The sequence below is a fragment of the Falco biarmicus genome, chromosome 6 (genome assembly GCF_023638135.1).
Source record: "Falco biarmicus isolate bFalBia1 chromosome 6, bFalBia1.pri, whole genome shotgun sequence".
Taxonomy (NCBI): domain Eukaryota; kingdom Metazoa; phylum Chordata; class Aves; order Falconiformes; family Falconidae; genus Falco; species Falco biarmicus.
In genome coordinates this window covers 42,572,428-42,590,993 of record NC_079293.1, presented here as the reverse complement: position 1 = coordinate 42,590,993, position 18,566 = coordinate 42,572,428, and the positions used below count along the sequence as shown (strand labels likewise).

The 18,566-nt window shown below is 43.1% G+C and overlaps 1 protein-coding gene across 3 annotated transcripts; it reads right to left on the bottom strand.

Annotated features, from left to right (window-relative positions):
• Window positions 1-519: 519 nt before the first annotated feature.
• STX11 (syntaxin 11) lies at window positions 520-17,032 on the bottom strand. Of its 3 annotated transcripts, none has more exons than XM_056344259.1 (3): window positions 16,877-17,000; window positions 6,932-7,175; window positions 520-3,595 (listed from the first exon to the last, which is right to left on the bottom strand). In XM_056344259.1, exons 2-3 carry the CDS (start codon window positions 6,957-6,959, stop codon window positions 2,724-2,726), a joined length of 900 nt encoding a protein of 299 aa, XP_056200234.1. In that variant the 5' UTR covers window positions 6,960-7,175; window positions 16,877-17,000; the 3' UTR covers window positions 520-2,723. The 3 variants fall into 3 exon arrangements, with proteins under 3 accessions (XP_056200234.1, XP_056200237.1, XP_056200236.1); XM_056344262.1 differs by having other exon boundaries at window positions 6,942-7,175; XM_056344261.1 differs by lacking the exon at window positions 6,932-7,175 and having other exon boundaries at window positions 16,877-17,032.
• Between the last annotated feature and the right edge of the window lie 1,534 nt (window positions 17,033-18,566).

Sequence of the window (18,566 nt, the reverse complement as noted above, 5' to 3'; positions counted from 1 at the left end):
TTCTTAAGTGCGTCTAAGCCACAATGCAGCTTAAAAATAATTTTAAAGGGTCTTAAGCTGGTATTTCAAGAATTCTCAGTTTCTTCTTTGCAGTAACAGCCTTAAGTCAGGAGAGAGGGTCTACAGTTAACTTTTCTCCATGCTTTCACTCTCTTTCCCTGTGGCTCAAATCAGACTGAAGATATGAATATAAGCTTTGCATATCTGCTAATGAAACCATCAAGATCTCTTAGAACAGGCAGAATAAATTTGATCTTTTATTGCAGTAAAGAATCATCTTGGAATGTATGAAAATAATTGTTCATGGTTTTTATAGGAAAAAATGTGATAAGACTATTTGAATATGCAGCACATTTTATTTACTGTGGCAACAAATATTAGGAGGACTTTTTCTTAGGCATTGTTTAATCTCCTTTCACCAACCCAGAGTTTAGTCCAGCATCTTTTAAGCTAAACTTTGACGACACAAGAAACTATTAAAAGCTGCTGATTCAATGCACAACATTCTGCACTTTCAGGTTTTCTTATTAAATCTTTTATTCCATTTGTAGACATACATATGTGCAAAAAAGAAACCAACAACAAAAATGTACGCATTTTAACTAAAAGCATTGGTGAGTGCTAAGAATATGCAGACAAAACTAAATACATATCTAATTCTTCACTAATTAACGCCCACATGCTGACCCTCGGAGGTTGAGGGTATTTCTCTACAAATGCACAGTTCTGTTGACTTGAATGGCAGTACCTACAGATCTGTCTTCTTGAGTAGCACCAAAGCTCTAGTAATGGTGCCAGCTCAACACCCTCCTTTCTCCCACTTCAGGTTTGAAGTTGTTGGGTTGTTGGAGACGTCCTCAGGCAAGCGTAATACTGGTATCATCACAGAATATCAAAATATCTTCTAGTTTAGAAGATTATTGTTCCTCACTCTTCCGTGTTATCACAGACAGGTGCTTCAGCAAAAGAGACTTTCACTTTCTGAGAAAAGTTATCCATTTAGGTTCTATTGTGTAAAAATCCTGTCTGTCTGGCTAAGAAGCATTTCCCACTAGGGTATGAAAGCTTGGAAGTTGAGTGTATTTTGCTGTTTTGTTATATCAATATAAATAGTAAGAAATGTTGGGGTGCTTTTTCACGTATAAAATTAGTGTGCAAAAGATCAGAAGGGAAAAATTTCATTGTGATCGGTGCAGGAAGATGTCCATGTGCATCTCCTGAGGAAAACTCCCACATACGAAATACTTGAAATGTTTAAATATATTTATTTAAATAGGTACAAATAGGACCAGACATTAAAAAAAGTCACTAACTTCTGAAAAAATGTCCTGCATTAATTCAAAGGATATCAATAGGTCACAGTGTATCAGGAAGCCACCTAGAAATACTATAGCTGGAAAACCTCCAGAATCACTCACCAGACCTTATGAATTCGTGTTTCACCAACAACACTCGGTGGTTTCCAGGGCTGCAAATTTTCTGTTCCCTCCTCATATTCCAAACCTACTGTGGGCAGATTCCCCTTACACATAAGGAGAGATTACTTTTCAGCTTGAAAAGAACACTGAAATGACATTCACATATTGTTTTCTTTCTTCTTCAGGTGTACTAAAGAAATAGGTCTGTTTTCTTTCCCAGGTGGGGATTTCATAATAATGGGAGAAAAGTTGTAGGGTTTGTACACCAGTAAAATGGCATATTAATATATTCAAACCTTCATGTTATTTAACATAGATATTAAAAAATCCATGTTCAATCAATGCTTATAAAAACATAAAAAGTCTACTGACAAGATAATTAATCCTGCCACTAAAACTGCTTGTATGTGCCAGCACAGGAGACTAAAATGCTTTCTTGACCCCCCAACTGTTGTCTTCTTATGGGTGCTTCTGCAGAAGGCCACTGCATGCATCTCTTCTGGCTAAAGTGTTAATTGACAGGAAAATGTATTAGAAGCATGAAATCATGGCAGTTTTGAAATTGAGAGTACAGACAGTGGCCCAAGTTAAAAGTCAGTGAGATGCCTCAGCGTTGCAGTGCTTCTAGTCACCTTGACAAAGTTGCAGGTACTCAAAATGGAGAAAAGCAATTCCTTGCACACAAATGGAGCAAAACGTGCATTTTATCATTTAAGGTGCAGATATGTCTGTAAAGACTCATGACAGGTGGAAATCAAGTTGAAATAGAAACTAGTTCTGTGTCCTGCTCCTGCTAACAGGCTCAGTATTTTGTCAAATGAACAGAGCAAAAATCTGTTCAAGTATTTACATTAAGCCGGCTCCAAACTAGTTAAAATTGAAACCTCCTGATTCTGTGGTGTATTGTGCCACCCCAGGTGGCAGGGCTGCAGCCTCACTTTGACAAATAAGAATAAAGTTACTTCTTGAAATTTCTCATCTTCCCTAGGCTGTTATGAGAGCCCATCATTCATTCCTCTTTTTTGCCTACCTGAAACAAGTATCACTACAGAGATCTTATTACACCTCTAGTTACAACAACAGATACATTTCAATTAAAAATAGATGAAAAATAGTTTTATCAGCATTTCTAGGATCACTCAAATAGAACAGCCTTCAACACATTTAGGAAAAAGGCAATGAACAAAACCAACTGCAGAACAGCCCCCCCCCATTTATAGGGGTTGTCGTTACAGAGAAGTCACTGGAAAGAACGCCTGATTCTGAAGACATTCGAGTCTGTCTGTGACAGCTTCAGTGGGATAGTCACCTTCTGCAACAGGATAAGCAGCAACAGAGGATTGTTCTGAGGGGGTGTTTCCTTCTGTATTCCAAAGCTTTCTTCACTTGCTCTTTAGCTTCTCCTACATAGTCTTCGACATTTTGCATATTTATTTCAATGACATCAAAGGTGTCCGCCTGTTCCTCCACTAGCAGGGCCACCTGCAGAAAAAGCTCATGAACTTCCTTAATGCGACCTTCTAACTTCACTAGCTCCTTATGACGTGTTTCTATCTCATTCAAGGCTGAGCGAGCCCCCTTAACATCTGACAAGAGATTCTCAGAGAATACATCCCACTTGCCTTGCTCAATCATCTCCTCAATCTGGTTGCCAGAAACATCTTTGCCCATGATCTCTAGCTGCCTCTGAATGCGAATCTTGCAGTTCTCCCGTTGGTCCATCTCTGCGGCATTGTATTCAAACATAGCTTCCTGAAATGCGTGCATGAGGTCAACGTAGTGGTTCTTCGCTACCCTGGCGATGGCAGACATAGCCCCGTATTTTGTTATTGCATCTTCACTGAAATCTCTCATTATCTGGAGTTTCCTGTGGATGCTTTCTCCACGGGCCTTGATGTCTCTGGCAATACAATTAGTATCTCGTTTGATGCTACTAAGACGGCGCATGGAAGTAAGGAAGCGGCTGTTTTGCTTTCTGAGCCGCTTGACATCCTCTTTTAGGAGGTCATTTTCTGTCCGGATGTTCTCTATGTCTTTGTGAAGAATTTCCAAGGCATAATCAGTCTCATAAAGGAGAACATCGTGGGGTGAATTTTCACCATCCTCACTATCAGAAAACTGTTGGTTGTGTAACCTGGCAAATTCACGTAGCTCATTTAGACGGTCTTTCATCCTGCCTGTAAAACAGAGGAACAGGAGGAAACGAGTTTAAAGTAAATAAAATATTGGTTTACAAGGGTTGAAAGTTCCTATCTAATAACTACATCATAACTATAATGACATCATAACTATAACTACAACATAGATAACTACATCAAAGATAACTATTAATTTAAATATGTACACAGTATTTTATACAATGATGGATCTCAGATCTAAAACTCTGCTGCTAGAACACTCCTCTAGAAACTACAAAGCTTGGAAACTAAAAAAGAGCAAGAAAGAGGACAACAAATCCTGAAGACAAATCCAAAATAATAATAACACAATCACCAACCCCCCAAAAATGCCAGTCTTTGGACAAATGATAGGAAGCCTTCAACAATCAGTGTGCATAGACGTGTTAATAACTGACTGCTTTCCACTGCTGCTCACTACAGAAATCTCCTATAGATCTTGCCCTTTCATTACATCAACCGTTCCAAGTGTCACGGGTCCTCTGTCATTCTAAGCTTGCTTTTCCTGGGAGTAGGAAGCCTCTCTGAAACAGAAATGGCATTTACCAATACAGCTGGGAAAGGAAAGTTTCAAGAAATGGTGTCGAAAGTATCAAGATACACTTAAAAAAAAAAAAAAGAAGCAAGTTTGTGCTCTCCTGATGTTATCATGTTATCATTAACCATAGTGTACCAGGCATCAAACAAAACAAGAAGTGATAGCAACTTTTTGTAAGTAAAACCATCCACCTGACCCCTCTTTTTTCTATGATGGAAGCATCCTACTAAATGAATAAAGGAACACCATTGTTACAGATCAAGATCTGTTTTCTATGCATTTGCCTCAGATGTACGTAACTACAAATTTCATTAAAAAGCCACAGAATGAGTAATCTGTACAGACCAGTTACGTGGTAACAAAACGTAAATCTCCTTTAAGTATGTTGTTTCCTTGAAACTCTAGACCTAGTGTCTTTGCAGAAAGTGAAATCTGAAAGCTTCAGCAAGAGCCCTGCACCAAGTGTTACAGCAAGCAGGAAGCTGAAAATGTCTCATCACAAAAGCTGCATATCCCATGACCTCATTTAAATTAATAAGAAAGAGAACCAATATAAGAAGCAGCACCAAGCAGGACATCTTGATCTCTGTGTCTGGAGGATTAATTTTTGTTTTGCCAGGAACTGAAGTACCTTCACAGAATTTACAAGTATGCTATCAACTGTGAACAACACAGTCCTTCAAAGATTCATCAGTTATTGCCAGGTTAAGAAAAAATGCATGTGTACATACCCAGTATAACAGGCCTAGATCTAATGTGAATTAAAACTTCAAGTTTCATGGGATTTTTAGATGGGTCAAAGATGTTAGGGAGGAGATGGGCAAGGTTCCATCACAGACACAGCCTCTTGAGCTTGTATAGTTCATTGGGGGTATATACTGGTCTTGAGAAATGTCCTGATCAGGATCTCGTTTACACTGGGGCAAAAAAGTGAATTTCCACTTAAGCAATTCTTTTACAAGCAATGTGGATCAAGAAAGTACATTAATATCCTGAGAGAAGAGCTTTCATTCCAGAATCTCTGCACTTAAGATAATTATTTCAATTTAAAACATAAGCCATATAGATTCAACTCAATCATATAGAGGGCGCTTTAGGAAATGACAGGTTTTCCACCTCCTCCCTTAGCAATGATAAAATCAAGACTTTCACCTCATGCCACAACATCAAGATGAAAAATCCCCATATGAAAGGGGGGGGGAAGTGTGGTGCAGCTTAAAAGTCAGGTTTACTTGGCTGTAAAACTGTATGACCAAGTTTGCCTAGTGACACTGAGACAGTGAAAACATCTATCCCTCCTGTCTGGAAATAGAAGTCCATTTTCTAGGCAGCATGGTGGAAAGGGAACAAACAAAGGTATCTAGCAATCTCAGGATTATTTAGATCTCTTCTAATCACTGTTTCTGAGATGCTTTTCACCTGAAATGTAGACCTGGCTCTGAAAACCAGCCACATTGCTTGCCTGACTGCATTCCTGACTCCTACTGGCTGGAGTTGATGATCCTCCCACTTCCACTCTGATCCTTGAACTGATGTGCTGTGTTCAGCAATTTATTCTTTTTGTGCTTAGCATCTACATTTGGAAACAGCAACCAATGTTTTCTGTGACTTTGAAATGACAATCCACAGCAGCAAGGTGCCATTCATGTAAACTAAATCACGTGTGTGCAGGACTATGTTGCCTTTGTGCTTACCATTCCTTGAATTTGAGAAAAACTAAATTTCATCAGCCTTCCGCAGACAGCAGACTGACAATTGGTTCAGCAATAATTATATTTTATTTTTTGTGCTTGACAGAAAACCACACTGAGTAAGAGCTCTTGCATAATAAACTCTTAATTTTGTAGGAATAGGTCTAGCCTTACTTCCCCCTACCCTCAAATGTGTAACTTGCAATTTGTCTTTCTCACCCTCAACTGTTTTAAGGTGTTACATAAAATAAAAATAGGAAAAAATGAAGTAGCAAATACACAGTAATTCACAGCATGAATATACTAATTCTGGGCTAAGTTCATGTGTATTCAAATTCTACAGTGTCTCTGTAAAAGTATGGCTAATTTTTTTTAATGCAATCCAAAAGGTTAAAAAGTCAAGCATTAAAAGAAGAGTAAAGTGCTGTCACATGAGACCTCAGGTTGCACCATGATGTTACCTACACACAGGAAGATCATGCAATTTAACACTGCCCTACCACTTCCACCATGTCTCTGCCCACAGTCTGTATAAGTTGTACAATGTAAAATTTAATAATTCATCCTTCAGTTCATGGACAGGTATCTCATTTACTATGTTGCTCCTGTTCATGTGCTCAGGGATTTCTCCTGTGATGTCCCTGGAAAGCTCCATAAACTTGTAACAGTCTTTGGGGAAGGAGGGCAGGTCTTAACAGCCCCACCCACAGATTCCAGCCCAGAGTAAGTAAGGACAACACTATCACTCTTGATGAGTTATGATGCCCACTTGAGACACCTGGAGCACAGTTCTCTGTACTGGTATGTTCAGAAGTCAGCTCTCTCTGACTTTGGTCACTGCTGCAAGCCTTGGGCACTTGGCTGAGCAAGTTCGCGAAGTAACAAGCTGGACATGAGTGAATGAACACATGGATCAAGGCTACGTGTGAGAAGCTTGTCTCCAATGCTACGTACAGAATCAGCCACCATCTCCCTGAGCCAGAAAATCCAGCAGAATCCAATTCTAAATGTGAACAGAAGGAGCAAATTACAGTTGCAATGACAATCTTCAACCTGCGGTTTCCCACTGCTTAGCTCTAAGAGCCTACATTATTTGATACTACATACCAAAACTTACATTCCAGGTGGTCAACATTAGGATCTTTTAACTCTGCATTGAGAACCTGTACCCGTGGATGCCACCACTTCAAGCCTGACTTCAGAGTCCTGCAATTTCAGGGTCTTTTTGACATCTTCTTTCATTCTCCCTGACTCCTGTCTTTTTCTCTCTGTTTCTAAAGTGCATCACCTAGCCTGCTTCACACTTCATCTTCATGTTTTCAAGATGCTTATCCTTATCTTCATACAGTGCCTGGAAGGACAGAGGAGGGGAAGAGAATTACTTTCTCCCTGTATTTCAGCATCCCGTTAAGCCACAAACACCTCAGATTGCTGACAACACCGATTCAGCTTTAAGCCAGAGCATGCTCAATCACTCTGTAGGTTAGCACTTGCAATACTTGGCCAGAGAGACCTGCGAGGTTCAAGAAAAATGTTTAGATTTCAGCTTGCTTGAGCACCTTTTGCTCAAGGAACACAGCAAGGAACACACTCAATTTTGGCAAAATTTTATGAGTTTTACATAAGGAAAACAGCAGGCTTGAATGCAACACCACCGCAGAGGCGTTTCCCCATTTCAGATTCCCATTTCAAACACAGGGGAACCGGATCTTCCCAAGAGAGGACAATAACTTCCAAGCATTCCTTTGATAGTGTCAGGGACAGAACTGACACTAATGAGTTGAAACAAATGAACAAATAAGCATGGGAGAGCACATGGGGTCAGCCATTTGAAAAACTGAGCTTAACAGATCAGTATTTAGAAAAGTTGACATCCTTTACCAGATGCTGGTTTTACTCATGGAAGTTTGAATCTACTTACATGTTGATAGCATTGTTTGTAATTGAAACAGCAATATATTGACACATAGTACATTACTAGTTAGGTATAGCCATAGCACTCATTCTTTAAAATGAGTGACAATCTCCCTTATTATAGGGCCCGGTGCAGCAGCAGAAGTTGTGTCCCTGGCTGGAAAGCAACTCTGCAGAAAAAAGACCTTGGTGTGCCGGTGGACACCAAGTTGAACATGAGTCAGCAATGCACCCTTGTGGCAAAGGAGGTCAACAGCATCTGAAATAGCATTTTTGCTGGTTTTTTAATTAATTTACTAATTTTTAATTTAGCAGTTTTACTCCGACACATTTGCTAGAGTAGCAAAAGTGGTCCAGGGAAGTGACCCCTCCCATCTGACACCTGAGAGTCCACCCCTGGAGTGGGCTCCCCAGCACAAGAGACATGGACACACTAGGGTGAGTCCAGGGGAGGCCACCAAGATGGTCAGAGGTGCTGGAGCACCTGATGTATGAGGAGAGTCTGAGCGAGCTGGGAACATTCAGCCTGGAAAACGGGAAGCCCAAGGGAGATCTTCTTGCTATCACCAACTGCATAATGCAAGGGTAGACCCTTCATGGAGATGTACAGCGACAGCACAACAGGCAACAGACCCAAGTAGAAACACGGGAAAAGCCAGCCAAATAGTAGATAGGGGGCAAAGCAACAAAAAAACCCCTTTCAGAAACACTAGAAAAGGTGCCCAGAGAAGTTTTGGGATCTGCATCCTTGAAGATATTCAAAACTCTACTGGACATGGCCCTCAGCAACCTGTACTACCTGTGTTTTGAGGGGGGCTGGATTAGACCCCCAAAGTTTCAGTCTAAGTTGGTTTAGTACCCAGCTTTAGGTCAAAAGTTTGCTAAATTGAACATGAGTGCTAAATATATTCAACCACTTGCACATGTTTATTTAAGATACATCTAGCACGTTAAAATAACGAGGCACCAACTACTCTATACTCTGGAGTAACAGCCCCAAGAGTATAAATACCTTATTTCTAAGCGTGTGTGTTTTAATACATCAGCTGTCAGTTTGATTTTCTTTTAAAATACTGTGTATATTCAAACTGGAACATCTACTTCCATGTTTGTATTTTTGGGCTAGATAAACCTGTCCTTCTAAAAACCAAGTTCCTTCTGCAGTCCATCACAGTGTGTGCACCCAAACACATGCTTGCACACACAGGAAACAGAGGCCAGGCACTGACTGCAGAGGTTACAGCTCTGAAGCCAGATACCCACCAAGTACAGTCAGCTGAGGACACGTTCAGTACACATCTCTTCATGTTAGCATGCTCCTTCTAGGTATTCATCACCACGATGACTAGCTTTCCCATGATGCATGAGAAAGACACAAGCTGTCCTGCTGCAATAAGGCTGCAGCCCCACGCAGCTCTGTATGACATGGGATATCAGAGAGGAAAGGAAATCCACTCCAAAAATCAAAAACTGTGCATATGCATAAGCCCCCTTTCCGTTAGCCCCATATACGTACAAATAGGAGTCCTGCCCAGCATATTTCCATCTGCCCTAATGTTCTGAGGCCTGTTATCTACGTAGAAATAATTTAAGGAGGAAAAGTTACTCCTATAGAAACAAACGACTTGCACACTTCTATTTATTTCAGCTTTAACATTTTTATATCCACATCACTGAGTGTGGGGACAAATGGTAAAATAAAGCAGCGGTTTCAGCACAGCATCCATATTTCATCACCAGCAGCTGGGAAGGAACCCAGTGTACATTTTTTTCTTTTACAGCATTTATAAAAGGCAGCTAGCTGCTAGTTAATACCAGCTTCTGGATTACCAGAAGTCTAGTCAGTAATCTTTTCAGCCTTGGGTAGGGCCTTACAAGATGCAACTTCTACTTCAGTTGAAGTGGCCTATTTGATGAACAACAGATATTTCAAAAAAAGGGCCAGTTAAAAATAATTTTTATCAACAGTTCCTCTCCTTCAGAAGGTAAAAGTCCTTTTGTGCTCCACTATGAACCCATGTGGCTCATCCTGTCTCAGAATGACATGTGCTTTTGGTTGCATGACACACAGTAGATGTGACCCAAGAAACAAGTGGTGAGCAATTAGGAAATAACATGCTCCTATGCAGAATAACTTCATAGCCAAGTGTGCGTCAGCACATTCCAGTAACTTCCCATACTGCTTGTAGAAGGTGCAGTACTGATGGAAACCCAGGCGGACTGGTGGAGTTGAACACACTCCAAGGCAAACAGTGTACTATTGCATAAAATTGCAAGTCACATATAGGTAAAAGAAGTGTTAAATGCAGCCAAAGCCTTTCATTTAACAGTTGGAGTCCCAGATTCAACCATAATTTTCTAGTATCTTTCCATTTTGGAAACAACTGTCTTAGACCAGATTTAATAACTTGGCTTCCTATATGTTGTCCAAAAATAGATTTGACATATTAATTAACGTGGAAAACAGACTATTATTTACAATAGGTTTTCCTCTTTCCAAAAGAGCTTCAAGTTGACTCATAGCAGAGTGTTAGTCATCTTTTCAGACCAAATCCCCTGTCTCCCCAGTCATGTCCATCACTGGTGGAACAGCAAGCTTGAATTTCTCAAATCACTCCTCTTTTTTCTTGCTTCTTGTCTACAAGAGCTTGAGGAAACACCAAAAATCATAATCTAATGACTAGGACAGTTTGCCTTCTGGAGCTGTTTTAAGATCGTACCTGTATATTAACTTCAATATTAACAACTATGACAGAGATCAACATTTTGAAATCTTTTTGTCGCCTCACTGAGAGGAAGTTGTCTTTTCTGGAGTTTCTTGGATTGGGCAATGTTTAAAAATAAACAAAATGTATTCAGGATTGAAAATACATATGTTAACATAGAACACCAGTTATAAAGCTACAGAAATCCAGCAAAAAGCTGCAAATGTATCTGAAGGCTATCAGACACTAACTACTTCATTTTGTAGTCAAAGCCCACTTACAGCAGAATGTCATCCTAGTGAGAAGTGTATGCAGTTGCAAATGTCTCAGAGCAGGGTTTTTTTTCCCAAAAGTTTGCCTGAAGTGTCAGCTTCTCCATTTGCACCAGAACAAGTTACTTATTACAAGCCAACGCATTCAGAGAAGTAGGGATGGCTCCATTCTTTGCAGGCTATTTCTGCAGTCGTCAGAATCTCCAAGTCTCCCCTGTTTCCTTTCCTACCATAAAGGCTATGAAAGGCCTAGGGGGAAAAAAGAAGTAAAATTCAAATAGTTTGTTGCCTCTAACTCAAAGTAATAAGGCAATAATTTCTCGAATACTGATAGCTTTGGAGGTTCTGCTTTGACCTATCCCTGTTTCTTTACCAGTGTTCAATCTCTTCAACATAAAGTAACTCTCAGTTTTGGTACAACAGCATATTATAAGTTCAAGGATCCAGGGTGCATCTCATACTTCCCAGATGTATTCAGTAAGGTTAACCAACCTGGTGTTTTCCATAGACTGGTTATCAGGTTTTCCAGACATTAGTATCAGAAACAGGAGAAGCTGCTGGTACGTATTACATGCACACATAGCATGCATTGCATTTTTTGCATATTTATGGTAAGACTGACAAAAAACCCCTGAAGTCTTAACTTGTTACTGCACAGTAGCACATGCTAATTAAACATCCTTGCATTGGAGAAGGCAGCTTGTTGTACATAGGTTGACTACTATTGTTTGTCTGCTGCTACTGCTACTACTGTCCTGATTTTAGCTGGGTTAAGGTTAATTTTCTTAGTAACTAAATACAGTGCCGTGTTTTGGATTTGTGCTGGAAGTAATTGATAATTACTGTGTGTTGATAATACAGGGGTATATTCATTACTGCTGAGCAGGGCTCACACAGAGCCAGGGACTTTTGTGCTCTCACCCAATCCCACCAGCGAGGAGGCTGGGGATGCCCGAGAAGATGGGAGGGGACACAGCAGGGGCAGCTGACCCCAACTGACCCAAGGGAAATTCCATACCATAGGACGTCACACTCAGCATGTGAAGCTGGAGGAAAAAGAAGGAAGGGGAGGGATGTTCAGAGTGATGGTGTTTGTCTTCCCAAGCAACGGTTACATGTGATGGAGCCCGGCTCTGCTGATAGGAAGTGGTGAATGAATTCCTTGTTTTGCTTTGCTTGTATTCATGGCTTTTGCTTTACCTGTGAAACTGTCTTTATCTCAAACCATGTTTTTTATCACTTTTACCCTTCTGATTCTCTCCCCCATCCCACTGATGGAGTGAGCAAGGGGCTGTGTGGTGCTTAGTTGCCATCTGGGGTTAAACCATGACAACTGGGTTGTCCAAATTTTCACTGTAGAGCTGTGCATCACCACTGACAAATTTTGAATCCTGGAGAGATGATAAAATGGATTCTCAGTATCTCCTCTTAACATTTTTCTCACAGGTCACACTAATGAGCAATTGTAACTAAATTTGGTTTTGTTTGGCTGGGTGTGTGTGTTTATGCTGTACCAGGGCTGCAGGCAAAAAAAGTGTCTCCATCTTCACTACATGGCCCATTGAAAAGTGTTAAGTCTCCACCAGCGTTGTTTGAACCCCCTCCCAAATTGGGAACTCTCTCCAGCAGTCATCAATTCATCATGTTTCTGTATAGAAATGGAAATTAAGGACAGGAAAGACTAATGCACCCCCAGATTTAGCTACTTCCTTTTCCTAAGGATGCTAGAAACAGAATATATAGTCAGCAACTGTAGATATTGAAAACCTGCTAAATCCTTGGAATCCTTGAGACCTGTGAGACGATTCAAATCAGTTTTAATGTGCACAGCTTTCTAAAAACAGAGCACCATTACAAAGAGTAGATGAACATGCACAGGATTGTATTTTATTCAAGGGGAAGAAAAACAATCCCACCATCGCTCTCCATTCAGTGTTTTCCAGTACACGCAGTACGCTGTAGGCTGACTGCTGCAGCGTGCCCATTCCTCCTGCCATAGACAACACTGAGCTCTTCAGGTAAAATTGGCTTGGATGGAGACAGTGGAACTGTACCTCCATGGGCTTAGCAAGTAGTTAAGACAGAGCCATACCATAGCACTAACATAAACAGTGAGACACTCATCCATGCATTTCTTGGCAATTACTACAGCTCAGCATCTTTACGCGTCACTGTGCAAGGAAATCAGACGACGCGCTCACAGGTAGCACTGTCACTACAGTGCCGTGAGTGTATACATTATCTTATTAATCACCTCTGCTTCCCTGAAACACATTGGCTCAGAGAAATAGCTATGTGCATACCACATTTATATAACTACTATTGTTACCACACAGTGGTATTTATAAGTGATTAAGACATTATGTTGGCATCTGAGTAGAAATATGAGGTTGCATGTGATCATCAGTCAGAAGCAACATGTTCTACAGACATTTTTGAATTAGCACTACAGCATTGCTTTTTAAAACGCACATGTATTTAAGGCTTGTAATATAGTGTTACAATCTGAGATCAAGCACTCTTTATTTTTTAAAACCCCTTTAAGGTTAAATACAGGGTGTTTTACTGGTAATTGTTCCTGTGGGCCAGTACACATGAGGCTCATTTCTGGATCCTACTGCAAAATCTGCACAACTGTAACTTGACCAAAAGTTTCAGTCAAGAAATAACCCCTGCAGCCACACATGCATACCCACAGCCTCAGGCCCAGGACACGTCAGGCCTGGCAGGCTTTACGGCAATTACTCTGCACTACTTAGCAGCCCATGGGTGCTCACAGGTCCGCTCAAAGTATCAGTGAAGCTGAGATAAGATATAGATGTGATTAGGGACACACTGGTCAGCGGTACTCAGAGAATCTGGTCCTGACTGGGCATACCCAAAGCTCAAGCAAGCTTTATTGTTGCTTTCAAAAATAAGTGATTTGTCACTAACACGAAGACGGCACAAAGGAAAGGCACAGCAGGAAAAGCTGGAGTGTTCTTGTATTTTCTTGGGTTTTGTGAATGTGAATTTATCAAGAATAATCTTGGGAATTAACAGGTTAACTGTCATACTAGATCAAGCAAAAGCTGTATGTGTGATAAGCTTCTGAAGTCAAGATATGTGACAAGTCATTCTCCCTGTGATAAACTACAGAAATATGGTCTAGATGAGAAGTGCCAAACACTTTGTGTGATAGGCTAGATGAGATATCAAGATGCTTGACACAATCAGCAAAAGCTATCAAGACAGATGTAGAGACTGAACTTCATTGCTTCCCTCCTGCGGAGCCCCCCTCCACTCCCCAAAAGGAGGTTCCCAGGAGCCAGCCTTAGGCAGGAGCAATGCCACCACTCCTGAGGAATGATGTTCCTCACCAGAGACGCCTCATATGGGGACCACCCCAAAATGCAAGTGTAACCAGAAATACCTTTTCTGCAAAACTGCATGAAAGTGGTAACCCCTCATTTGGTGCTGAGATGAGTTTATTGGATGAAATCAACATTGCCTCAGTAATTTCTGCACTGAGCTTTGTCATCCCTGCACTATGGGGATGACCAAAGAGTCAAAGGCAATCCATGGGCCAAATAAAAGGTAATGGGAAGTGTCTCATCCAGCACCTTCATACTTGACACAGCAGTTGTCTTTTCACCATCAGAACTGGTTTTGAATATGCCAACATTATGGTGGGTGTCTGTCACAGAGGTCATCCGTATTTTCCATTAGCACCTTGGAGAGTGGAAGCAAATGTGAACCTATAGAGGCTCCAGGAGACACTGAACTGGGAGTGGAAGCGAGCTTTTGGTGGTGGAAGGGAGAAGAAATGATGGAATTTAAGATGATCTTGGCAAGAAAGAGAAGTACTAACAAAAATAAAATGAAATTTAATTGGGATGAGCCTGGTATGGTACATTTAGAAGAAATTGTTTGCACAGATAGAAAGTAGGGCACATCTAGTCTGGTAGCAGGAAAGTATTAGTGAGGTTGTAGCAGACTGCAAGCTAAAAATCAAGTTCACAATATAATGCCGTTGTAAAAACACTGGTGTCTTATATGAGAGATGGCATGGGAAGGACTGGTTTTACTCTACTTGGCATAGGTAAGGCCTCAGCTGGAACAGTACATCCTGCACTGCTTATCACACTAAGATAGTTGCAGCATACTGGGCATTGTCTCCAAAAGGTTTAGAAAATACAGCCCTGGAAGAAGAGCAGTTAAACAAATTGTGTTCATCATGAAGAAGACCAGAGAGGGAGAGACAGCACTGAAATTTATAAAAGGAGTTTATAAAAAGAGAAATGATCACTTTGTTCCCTGTGTCAACACTGGAGACACATGAAGTAATCAATTTGTTTCACACATGAGATCTATGTTGAACTGGCTGTGCCCAGCTGGAAATCAGACCATTTATCTGAGGAAGTACTGCGGGACTCTCTTCCTCAGGGGACAGAGAGAGGCTACAGAAACCACCCTCAGGTCTGGTTTAGAAGCACTGCTACAATGCACCAAATGGATTAGGTAACGTCTGACACTCTCCCCATGGCCCTGTATTTCCATGATTTGTTCAGTGCCCTTGCTCACAGTCTTGCCGTGTGTCCAGCACAGGTGAGCGCAGGCCCACTGCCTGTGCTGGGGAGCAATTTGGTTGAGACTCTTCACCCAGCAGATTCTTTTCCCTCTCTGTTATTTCTGCACCAGTGGCAACTACCATTTCTCCTTTTGGAGCAGATCTTGGTTACTGTTATAATATAATGGAAGCTGTCAGAATCCCACAGCGTCAAAAATTTCCAAGGCTGTGATATAATATGCAGTTGTATTCCATAGCATCATGTTTATCTGCAGGCCCCATTTTAATGCCTCAACAGATCTTATGTAGTTCTTCATGAAGATTTCTCATGACAACAGGGTTTAACTTGCAGTTTTAGTTTCAGCCAAAACACCAGATACATTTGCCATGTGACTTCATGTGCCATTTCAGTTTCAGAGCAGTGGTCATACAAAGCAGTCAGTGAAAAAAAAGAAAAAAGTCATCAGAAGTGTTGGGCATCTCAACCATTCTTTCTTAAGGATGACTTTTAGTCTGTTTGTCTGTTAATCCTTTGGTCTGTTCTGAATAAAAAAATGTTTGGCTCATCCTGTAGTCTCAACACTTCCATATAAAACTATTTACATAGCAAGTAACAGCACTGGTAAGAAAGCAATACCCTTTAAACTTCATACTCATCTTACAAAGTCATATGTTGCCATTTTGATCCATGACAGCTTAGAAAACGGTTCCTAAAATACCATCTAAAGAACAGGAACAAGAAGTGTGAATGTCCGGTTTAGGCCAGTGTTACTCTTCTAGTCATTTCCTTTCCTGCTATCATAGAGTTACATGCAGTTATCTCAGACCTACACGAGTACCAGCTCTTCTTGGCAGGAAAGAAAATGAGTATCAGTTAATAGGAAGCAATCAAAGAATGCCAACTTTTGCACCCACTCGCAGATCTGGCCACGATGATGCCCAAGAAAGGACTAAAAGCTATTATAAGCATATAAACCAAATTTTCTACAAAATCTGCTCTGGAGCTCTTTGTAACCACACAAGAGTGTATTCATAACCACATATAAGCACTATGAATGAAATTTTAATACTCATTAAGCCAGAGAAACAAGGCAGCTAGAAACGCAGACACCTGTTGGGACTGGACGAGGAGACTCCATATTTGAAAGCACCTCTGGTTTTCCCTCGTCCTGTGCAAAACCCAGCTGCCCCTTTTGACGGACCAGAGCTACCCGAAGGCAGCCAAGGCACCTCCGGACCCGAAAGCCCGGTGGCCATCCCAGGTGGCCATCCCCTGCCGTCTCTTCTGCCTCTGCAGAAAGCCCCGCGGCTCCTCCCGCCTTGCCGCGCTGCGGGCACGCACCGGGACTCACCCCGAAGGCAGGGGACGGGGCGGCAGGGATGGCGCTGCCCTCCGCCCGGCGCTCGGGGACTCCAGCTCATGCTAAGCGCTGCTCGGGGATACGGCAGGACTCCCGTCCCGGGAGCTGACACCGGCTCTCTGCCGCCGCCGTCGTGCCCAGGGTGAAGGAGCCCAGCCCAGCCCAGCCCGGCCCAGCCTGGCCCAGCCCAGCCCGGCCCGGCCCCCGAGGAAAGCGCCGGCTCGTCCTCCCCCATCCCGGCAAGTACTCACCCCGGGCAGGGCAGAACGGCCCGGCCGGCCCCGGCCCGGCTGCTCCCCGGCGCTGCTCCCCGCGGTGCCGCTGCCGCCGCGGCGCCCCCGCCGTCGAGGCAAGCGCTAGTCCCCACGGAGGTCCCGGTCCCGCCCCCGCCGCCCGGTCACCCGCCTATTGGCTGCGCAGGGGGTGATTTGCATAACGGCGCCCCGCCCCTGGCGGGCTGGCATCGCGGCCGTCGAGGGGCGGATGGAGGGGCGGCGTGCGCCGTGTCCCCTTCCTCCTCCTCCTCCTCCTCAGCCTTCCCCGTCCCCTCGCGGCGGCGCTCGGCTCGCACTTCCCAGCGGGGGGAAAGCCCGCCCCGACGGTGCTGGGAAACGTGGGTGGGCTGCGGTTGCCCGTATCTTTGCCGCCGTCCCCATGGACCCCCCTGCCCTTTCCTGCCCTCGCCTCGTCGCGGGAAGCGGGGGCTTTCCGATGCCCGCCGCCCGGCCGCGAGGGGGTGAGGGGGCGGGGCGGGGGGCAGGCGGGGAGGCCCCGGACGGACGGGGAGCTAAAACCGAGGGGGCGGGCGGGCGCCTGCGGAGCGAGCCGGGGCCAGGCGCCGCCCCGAGCACCTCCTCGTCCCGTCCCGTCCTGTCCCGTCCCGCCCCATCCCCCGCTGCGTGATGCAGCGGCGCCCGACCCGTCCTGCCGGCTCGAGACGTGCGTGACGAAGTGGGGCGTCAGAGGAGCTGCAGGGAACGTCATTCGGACAAATGGCTGCTGCTTCGCGTGGGCAAGAGAAGGAGCGCTCTGCGCCGTGCTTCGGGGGAAGGGTCAAAGTTAGGCCGGGTTTGGCTGGTGACTTCGACTCTGATAACTTTGACCATTCCTGGGGAAAAAACCCACCACCTTCCCCATCATTCTAACGGAAAATAAAACCCCACCAAAACCAAACAAACAACCCCCCTAAGCAAACAACAAAACACCCTCCAAAAAAAACAAACAACAAAACGTTGATCACACATTGTTAATACACAATAATAATACACATTAATAAGTCACACAAGTAGTTAGAGAGGTTGTTCATGTCTTTCTGAGATAAGAAGTTTTTTTCTTTTCTTTAACATCTTGGACATTTCTTTGGGTGTATTTTTTTCTCCCTTTCACCACAAAAGCTGGCAATAATTTGAATCTGAAGTTACTTTTTTCTTAGTGCCAAGTGGGAGATGAAAGAGCAACTGTGCTTTCCTGAGCCGCTGTCAGCTATAATAAGGCTCCAATTTTTTTTTTTTTACATTGCATCAGTCCCATCCTGGGTGTGCCGAAAGAAAACTCTGTCATGATGGAGACAGTTGCAGAGATGTAGGAAGCCTATTCCCTCCTTATTTTCTATGCTGTTGTTGTGTCAGAAAAAAAACCCTTAAGCAATACGTAAATACTTGAGGTTTAACAGTCAGTTAAAAATATATCTGACAGCTCTTTCTCCTTGAAAAATTCAGGACTGTACTGCAGGGTTCTTCCATGTGGAGTCTTTGCTGGGATTTTTCTCTTAGACCTTGATGCTGGAGCTGAATTTTGGCAGGTGGGTCCCATCGGTCCTGAGGGCACTGAAATATGAGTGGGATTTTGCTTCTTTTCCAAGCTGCTGCTCTGTGAGACCCGCTGTGGCATTCCCAACACACAGGCAGGTGCCTTTCTCTTTGCCACTGGACCACAAAAAGC